The 9,759-nt window shown below is 36.9% G+C and overlaps 2 protein-coding genes across 2 annotated transcripts in view; one reads left to right on the top strand and one right to left on the bottom strand.

Moving 5' to 3' along the window:
* LOC106884367 (zinc finger protein 208) overlaps window positions 1-8,085 on the bottom strand; it is a 13,837-nt gene extending 5,752 nt beyond the window's left edge. The window contains exons 1-3 of the mRNA XM_052977724.1: window positions 6,099-8,085; window positions 5,171-5,235; window positions 90-1,081 (exon numbers count right to left, since the gene is read on the bottom strand). Of these exons, the coding sequence (XP_052833684.1) occupies window positions 90-1,081; window positions 5,171-5,235; window positions 6,099-7,382 (2,341 nt within the window). The 5' untranslated portion in view covers window positions 7,383-8,085. The remainder of the gene's footprint in view (window positions 1-89; window positions 1,082-5,170; window positions 5,236-6,098) is intronic.
* Window positions 1-9,759, top strand: part of LOC106870586 (acyl-protein thioesterase 1) — a 304,640-nt gene that overhangs the window by 196,468 nt on the left and 98,413 nt on the right. The gene's annotated exons all lie outside the window — the stretch shown is intronic.

Raw genomic sequence — 9,759 nt, 5'->3', positions numbered from 1 at the left:
GAAACATTTTTAATCATATCAAGATTTCACAACAGAATGTCTTTTTCCCCCTGTATGTTTTTTGCTGTGCCTTTTTAACTTAGCTTTACAGGCAAAAGAAACCCCACACATTTCACAGTGGAAAGGTCTCTCTCCGGTGTGCGTTGTTTTGTGATATGCAAGACGCGAACGAGCAGAGAATAACTTACCACAGATTTCACAATGATACGGTTTCTCCCCAGTGTGTACTCTGTTGTGACGTACAAGATGTGAAATCTGAACGAAAGATTTCCCACAAATTTCACAGTGATATGGCTTTTCTTCAGTATGTGTTCTTTTGTGATTTATAAGACTAGAATTAACGGAGAAGGATTTCCCACAAATTTCACAGCGGTAAGGTTTCTCCTGAGTGTGGATTTGTTTGTGCCTTGCTAAGATACCGCTGGTTGTAAAATATTTACCACACACGTCGCAGTGGTAGGGTTTTTCTCCAGTGTGAGTCCGTATGTGAGTAACCAGACTCGATTTCTGACTAAAATATTTCCCGCAGATTTCACACTGAAATGGCTTTTCTCCAGTATGTATTCTCTTGTGACTTGTTAAATAATTATTATCGGAAAATGATTTTCCACATATTTCACAGTGGTAAGGTTTATTTCCACTGTGAATTCGCTTATGTATAACAAGATGACAATTCTGACTGAATGATTTTCCACACTGTTCACAACGAAACGGTTTTTCTCCGGTGTGTACTCTTTTGTGTTGCGTTAAGTTACTGGATTTGCCAAACGATTTCCCACAAACTTCACAGCGAAATTTTGTGTCCAATGAATGTTCTTTAGTAAATACTTCGTTGCTTAACATTTTATCATTACTATAAGTCTGTGTTACTATATCCAAATTGGTCAAAACAGTCGAGTTGGGAATATCCAAGGGTTTAATGTCTTCCATATTCACACCAGATGTAATTTTCTTGGATATTGTGATGCTCTCGGATAAACTAAGCAATATGTATATAATTTTTACTAACCCCCACGATATAGCACATATACAATTTGTAGCACATATACAATTTGAAACAAAACTACTTTTTTTTTTATATCTATATTATGAAATATGGTTATGATTGAATAGGTACTGTACAGTCTAAAATATATATATATATTGAGTCTGTCTAGACAATACGTAGGTCAGTGTGTGTGGTGCTATGAAATCACAATTGATCACCATTGCAGAGTAGCACTAGAAATGATCGAGGTTTTAAATTTGCAAGTCAATTACAAACGGAAGAAATATCAAAGTTAACTCATAATTTGGCCCCTGAAGTCCATATTCTTGTAAACAATTCAGGACGTAGCGATAGTTGGTAACAAAATTAAATATTTCATCGTCACGGTGACGAAGCACCGAGTTTGAAACATCTTAGCTGGTTCTATGTTATTGGCAAAAAATCAATGTTTACCTTACAACGAAATAATTACATTCGCTCAAGTAATTATAAATATACTAAGTACACGGTGTAGGGGACAATTTTACCCTTGCATAAATCATACCGGAGACATCAGTTTAATGTACATAATACGTACAGAAACATTTTTAATAATATCAATTTTAGTTTTTTATCACGACTTCAAGTGTCGGAGTCAACGGTATCATTGAAGCTGGAAGTTATATTGCATTGTGTTTGCCAATTCTTCAAATAAATATTACAAGTAAAAAAACAAAGTTCTTTCAGATACGTCACATGAAGGGAAGTCACTCTGCACAAACTATTCAAACACTCGTGGTAGCATGTTTGGCAAGACGGACGGATAGAGTACGTGTGAGTGTGAGTGTGTGTGTGTGTGCACGCACACACACATTTTTTTTTTTTTTCTTTCGAAAAACATAAATCCGGAGAAAAAACACACTCTAAGAAATAGAGCAGAAGTGGGTTATGAGTATTTTTGCCAAATTTGGTAAAAAAATTTGTGGCGGTGTATTGAACAGATTTTCACCAAATTTGGCAAAAATACTTAACCCTAACCCTAACTCTAAAACCCGAGCCCAAATCCTAAAACCAGTACAGACGCACGAACGATGTCATAAATAACAGTACCGCCGATAGTTGTTGTTGACAAACAACGGCACTAATTTTATTCAAGGGAAAAGATCCCATTACACCGCACAACGTTATGTTGACAATCCACAGCAGTAATTGTTTTCACCTCAATAGACGTCAGTGAGTGGTTAAAATTACCGAAATACGACAACTTTTAGCATGAAAGAACTTCGAATACAAAATTTTTTCTCTGTTCTATAAGACAAAATATACAAGTATACGAAGTTTTAAAGTGTTTCGGTAGAAAACACACTAAATAAAACATAGATAAAAAAAAAAATGGTGTCCGCCAAATCAGAAAGATCCGCAGTCTATATTAATTACTGGTGAAGGCCGGTTTATAGGGTTACCTTAGGTTTCTAGCCATAAATGGTACTTTTATGGCGTATCTTCAGACCCTAAGACCTGTTGGCCTATGGCCACTTTAAAATATGGAGGGGGAAACGATAGAGCTATAAACAGTGGGGGTTTTCTCCCTTTGGGGCTGGTCATCGGCTTCTGGCTGTGTTGTCCTCTTTCAGTCACACCACCCATCAGCTATGAGGGTAAAATTTAGTTTTCCCCTACTCTCATCAGCAATCATTTTCTAGCTGTGGTATAATTATCGCTAATACTGCTATTATGTGGTTCCCAAAACGCTAACAGGAATCTCCTGAAATACAAGCACAGCCCGAAAATCTCCATTCTGGAGTTCAGTATGGTCCCTTGTACGTGCAAGTTTTTCAGGATTTCCATGCATTCGGTTACGCATAGCTTGCAGCGTTTTGTTCCGTTTATGTATGGACCCGGACAGTGTGAGATTTTCCATGATATCGAGTATGGAATTCCTTCAGTTGCCAGTGATGTTACATATCTCCTTTCTCAAACTCTAAAGGAGGATTTATGGCTGGAAAAACGTTTCTTAAAGGAAGTTCTCACACATCCAATGTATTTCCTTGGATGCATGGAGTCGGTGTTGTGCCTACTGCTGCTGTTGCAGTTGTCGATGTTGTTGCTGCTGTCGATGGTGTTGATTCTGGTGGTGCTCCAGCTGGGGCAGTTGGTAGTGGTGGTTGTGTTACTGCTTCTGCGTGTGTTGCCAGTGGTGCACATCATCATCATCGTTTAACGTCCACTTTCCATGCTAGCATGGGTTGGACGATTTGACTGAGGACTGGTGAACCAGATGGCTACACCAGGCTCCAATCTGATTTGGCAGAGTTTCTACAGCTGGATGCCCTTCCTAACGCCAACCACTCAGAGAGTGTAGTGGGTGCTTTTACGTGTCACCCGCACGAGGGCCAGTCAGGCAGCACTGGCAATGGCCACGCTCAAAATGGTGTATTTTATGTGCCACCCGCACAAGGGCCAGTCCAGGGGCACTGGCAACGATCTCACTGTTGTTGCCTGTGCTGTCGACGATGACGTTGCTAGGGTCAACGAATTTGCTGCTGCTGGGGCCGTTGGTGCTAGTGTTGGTAGCACTGGTAATGTTATTGCCAGATGTCGAGAGGGCACTGTCAATGTTACCATTGTAGCCAAAGGTGTTACTTGTTATTATTGTTATCTTCCCTGGTGGGTCTTTACTAAATTAACTCTTAAGTCCTTTGATTCTAGACTTTGCTTCCACATCTGAAGTTTCTTCTCTAGTTCTGGTAGTGATTCAGCTATAAGAACAAGGTCATCAGCACACAGGAGCTCCTAAGGGCAACCTACTTTAAATCTTCTGTAATTGCCTGGAGGACTATGATGAACAAGAGGGGGCTGTTACCCTTTATTGACATTTGAAATGGATAACCAAAAATTTCGTATTCCTGTTGTAATGCTTTTCTTTTAAAAAAAAAGGAGAAAATGCAGCAAAGACTTGCAAAAACATTTGTGAAGTTTATGGTGATGATGCTGTAGGTGAATCAACAGTTCGAAGGAGGTTGGCAAAATTTGAAACTGGAGAGTTTAGCTTGGAAGAGGAGTCGCAGTGGAAGACCTTCAAAATTGGATGAAGAGGTTTTGAAGGCAAAAATCACAGAAAACTCAAATATCATGATTAGAGAACTTGCAAAGGACTTAAGTTTCTAAAAGTATGGCTCATGATCAACCTAGTGAAGCGAGGATACATTTCTCGCTGTGATGTATGAGTCCCTCACAAACTCTCAGAAAAGAATTACTTGGACTGGTATTATGCTTGTGTTATGATTTTGAAATGGAAATGCCTTTTTTGAAACAACTTCTGACTGGAGATGAAAAATGGATTGTGTATGAAAACACAAAGTTTGCATAAGGATCCCCCAAAACAGCAACCAAAGACAAACATCCATGTTGAAAAAGCTATGCTTTGTGTTTAGTGGGATCATAAAGGCATTATTTATCATGAGCTTCTCCCAGAAAACTAGACCATTAATTCTGATGTGTGCTGTCATCAGCTGGCTAATTTGAACCAAAAAATGAAAGAATTGAGACCAGAAATTGCCTATAGGAAAGGAGTAGTGTTCCAACACGACAATGCCCAACCACATGTGTCTTTGGCTACCTGAACAAAATTACATGAACTTGTCTGTAATCTCTTACCCCATTCACCATATTCTCCTGATATTGCACCATCTGACTACCACTTGTTTTTGTCTCTACAGAACTCATTGCAAGGAAAAACATTTAAAGATTTTGATGGAGTCAAAATGCATCCAGATAACTCCTTTTTCTTCAAAACCAGTCAAATTTTATGCTGATGGAATATTTAAATTGCCTGATAGATGAGCAAAGGTCATTAATAATAATGGAATTATTCCATTGAATAAAATTTATTGAAAGGTCAATTATTTATATCCCTTTTTACATATTAAAAAACGCTCAGAACTTTCCGGACAACCTAATATATATATATATATATATATATATATAGGTTGACTGGTTAAGTGTCAGTACAATTAACATTAAATATATATATGCTAACTGGTTAATTATTGTTACCGCTATTGGTGGTGGGTGTCGTATATCAGTAGTAGTACAATGTTAATACAAATGCAGGTAAATAAGTTAGATATATAAATAGGATAAGGGTAGTTAATTCATTACATGTAGTGACTAATTAATTAAGCAAACAATAAAAATAAGTACAGCATGGTCATGTTTGATTTTGTGTTGTAACAAAATAGGTTAAACATTTCAATATAAATTTTACACTGATAAAATGTTTCCAGTATTGAATTAATTTTATAAAAACGATTTCAACAGTCCAGAAAATACCACATAACAAATATTGCAGGCATTCAACTTTAATTTCCATTTTATAAGAGATTTATAAAATTAAATTTTAATTTACATTAACCACAAGTTATTTGGTCATAAATTATGCAAATTTAATTTACATAATTAGGAGTTATTTTGCCATAAATTCAGGTGATAAGAGTTTCCATGAATTTCATATTAAAAGAAATTTTTTAAGAATATTTTCAACAAATCATCTTAATGATATACTAATTTCCACAAATTTTTATAGTCATAATTAACGAGACTGTGCCTCTGTAATTAACTTTAATTACAAACAAATCTATTTTCAAGAGATACTTATAGATTACAAGCTGACAAGACACAGAATATATCTTGATCATCATTGTTTGATGTCCATTTTTCCATGCTGGCATGGGTCAAATGGCTTGACAGGAGCTAGTAAGGTCGTGGGCCACACCAGGTTCCATCGTCTAATTTTGGATTGGTTTCTACAGCAAGATGCCCTTCCTAATGCCAACCACTTTGCAGAGTGTACTGCAAACTTTTTCAGTGGAACCAACACCAGCACATTTTATGTGGCACCAGAGCTTTTTACATGGCACCGGTGTTTAATCATTTAAATCTTTTCTCTCAAGTTCGAATCCAGCTGCAGATTATAAAAGTGATGTGGTTGATGTTAGAAAGGGCATCCAACTGTATAACCCATATCAGACACAGGAGCACAACGCAGTCCTCAAACATGTTGGATCCTGCCAAACCATCCAACCCATGCCAGGCAGAAAACACAGGTACTAAATGAAGATCATCATCATCATAACGATTTTCCTCCAGTGTGTATTTTTCTGTGTCTGGCAAAATGACCACTACTTCGGAATGATTTCCCACAAATGTCACAGCTGTAAGGTTTCTCGCCAGTATGTATTCTTTCGTGTCTCGTTAAATCGCCTTTGGTTACAAAAGACTTCCCACACACTTCACAATGATACGGTCTCTCTCCGGTGTGGATCCTTACATGACTGGCAAGATTAGTATTATTACTGAACGATTTCCCACAAATTTCACAGTGATAGGGCTTTTCTCCAGTGTGTGTCCTTTTATGATTTACAAGTCTGGATTTAAATAAGAATGATTTTCCACATAGCTCACAATGCACAGGTTTCTCCTCGTTGTGGATCTTTTTGTGTCTTGTTAAATCACCTTTATCCACAAAAGATTTTCCACATATTTCACAGTGGAAAGCTCTTTCTCCAATGTGTCTTGCTTTATGACGTAAAAGACTAGAATTCAAAGAGAACCATTTCCCACAGATTTCACAATGATGTGTCTTTTCCTTTGTTAAATCACCTTTGTTATGGTGTATTGCTTCATGATGTACAAGCCTGGATTTGAGAGAGAACGATTTACCACAGATTTCACAGTGGTATGGCGTTTCACCAGTGTGAGTACGTATGTGACCAACCAGACTCGATTTTTGACTGAAACTTTTTTCACATACTTCACATTGAAATGGCTTCTCTCCTGTGTGTATTCTCTTGTGACTTTTTAAATAACTACTAAGAGCAAACGATCTTCCACATATTTCACAGTGGAAAGGTTTACTTCCAGAGTGAATACGTTTATGAATAACAAGATGGTAATTGTAAGAGAAAAATTTACCACAAATTTCACAGGGAAACGGTTTTTCTCCGGTGTGTACTCTCTTGTGTTGTGTTAAATTGCTGTTTTTTATAAATGATTTCCCGCATATTTCACAGTGGTAAGGTTTCTTCCCCGAGTGAATACGTTTATGGAGAGCAAGATGAGACGTCCGAGAGAAGGATATTCCGCATACTTCACAAAGATACGGTTTTTCCCCAGTGTGTACTTTCTCGTGTTCTTTTAAGTAACGGACTTTGCCAAACGACTTCCCACAAATTTCACAGCAAACTTTTTTGTCCAATGATTTTTCTTCAGCAAGCATGTTGCAGCCGAAAATTCTCTCATTATTATTATAATAAGTCTCTGTTACTGTATGCAAATTAATAAAAACAGCGGAGTTGGGAACGGCCAAGGGTTTAACGTCCTCCATATTCATTCCAGAGGTACTGTTCAGATTCATTATAGTTCCATTGCTTTTCTCAGATATTATTGGTCTCTTTTAACAAGTGGGTAAAATACGCAATTTGTATATTGTTTTTACTTACTCCCAGTATACACTCTGTCGACTTGTGTCCATGTAGCATATATATATATATATATATATATATATATATATTTTACTGTATACAAAATACCTTTAAAAAATTTTTAAATCTATGTTATGAAATCTGGTTATGATTTCGTCAATGCTTTATAGTCTAAAAAATATATTGAGCCCGCGTGGAAAATACGCATGTGTGTGTGCGTGTTTGTGGTACTAAGAAATCAAAATTGTTCACCATTACACTGGCATTAAAAATGACTAGGGTTTTAGATTTGCTAGTCGACTACAAAGGGAAGAATTATCAAAGATATTCACTCATTACTTGGCCATTGAAGTCCATATTCTCGTAAACAATTCAAGATGCAGCGAAAGTTGGTAACAAAATTAAATATCTAAGCATCACTTGACGAAGCCCCCTAGTTTGAAACATCTGAGCTAGTTCTATATTATCGGCAAACATTAATGTTTACCTTACAACGAGATAATTACATTCGCTCAGGTAATTTTTAATAGACTAAGTACGCGGTGTTAGTGGACAATTTTACCTTTGTATAAATCATACCGGTGACGTAAGTTAAAAGTCCCTAACGTAAATTTATACGTACAGAAACAATTTTTTATATTTTATAGATATGCTTTCCCCGTACATTAACTATAGAAAATAATCAAATATTAGGGCATATAAAGCTCTATGACGATGGTTTATAATTCTATTCACAAAATTTCACTCGCCGCTGTTTCTAAACAAACACAGCATTCACATGTTTACGTTTTGAACATCAGTTTTGACTTTAACCCATAAAGCGCTGGGACTTGCACTTACATAGCATGGACTGCTGAGCACATTTTACGAAAATGAGACTACCCTGCACACATAAGAAACAAAAAATAGTTAAAATATCTTCTTCGTATATAATGGTGGCAAGTTTTACATCATCTGAAAGTCATTATTTGAACTATTACTCCACTTGCATTCGGGGGTGGTTGGGGTATCTAAGCGATTGAGTGATTTCTTTATTAGGCATAAAGCCCCAAACACAGATGGGGACACCACAAGGACAGACAAGACCACAGTGGGGACAAAAAACATAAAACGAATGGAAATGAAATGAAAGTTATATAAAAATGAGAAAATGAAATGGACGCTTGGGCCTTTCTAAGCGTTTGAGTGACATTAGATTGCAACAAATGCCCATAAATTAAATGCATCTATTTGGGCCACGATCGTAACCCGTCGCACTTTATTTGTTTAGGCGGCCAGCTGGTAAGAACCATTAATACGCCGGATAAAATGCTTTGTGTCATTTCGCCTTTACGTCCTGCGTTCAAATTCCCACGAGATCGACTTTTACCTTAAATCCTTTCGCACTTGATAAAATGTGTGTGTGTATATAATTAACTTATATATATATATTATATATAAATTCAAATTACGACAAACGTAAATAAACAAACGAAGTTTGCTTTTAGAAACGTTGAGATGTCTTAGAAAGTTAAAGAAGTGATTTTAAATTCTCAATCGCAGAATAATGCGGTACTAGTAAAGCAGCGCGGACCCGTCCGCGCTAGCTAGTCGTGAGTGGTCGATCCTAACCCTAACCCTATTCCTAACCCTAAACACGTATTCATTTGCACACGCGGGTTAGGGTTAGGGTTAGGGTTAGGGATAGGATCGACCACTCAAGACTAGCTAGCGCAGACGCGCGTTCGGGTCCGCGCTGCTTTAGTAGTACCGAATAATGCTAATAATATAGCCTGAACAGGATAAACTACCCCTATTTTGCAGAAAAAAGTGTAGGTGGCCAACTGTGGACTCGAACTCACATCCCCGTGATTACGCGTCACGATGCTTACTTTTTATTAAAGCTGCAAAAGTATCACAGAACTGTTACTCAGAGTTTCACGTTGCCGTTCGTCAGACAGTCGTGATGGAAAACTGAATTAAAACTTCTCCATGGGTGGAATTTATGAATATTTTAATTGTATTACAACGTGGGTTTCCACAAATCAAAAGTTTTTACGACCATAATCTGCATCCCTAGGATGCTTACAATACAATTTGTTGTATCCGTAGACATCAGGTGGGTGTTTGTTCATGCTGTCACAACTGTCCGACAAATGGGAACCTGAAACTCTGAGTAACTATTCTCTGACAATTCTACAGAATTAAGAAGAAAAAGAAATTACCAACATCACGTGTAATATATATGTGTATATATATATATATATATATATATATATATATATATATAAAACATCTTTTGTTATGTCCTGTTATTATTTTTATTGTATT

This window comes from Octopus bimaculoides, chromosome 28, assembly GCF_001194135.2.
Source record: "Octopus bimaculoides isolate UCB-OBI-ISO-001 chromosome 28, ASM119413v2, whole genome shotgun sequence".
Taxonomy (NCBI): Eukaryota; Metazoa; Mollusca; class Cephalopoda; order Octopoda; family Octopodidae; genus Octopus; species Octopus bimaculoides.
This window is presented reverse-complemented; position numbering and strand designations above follow the sequence as displayed.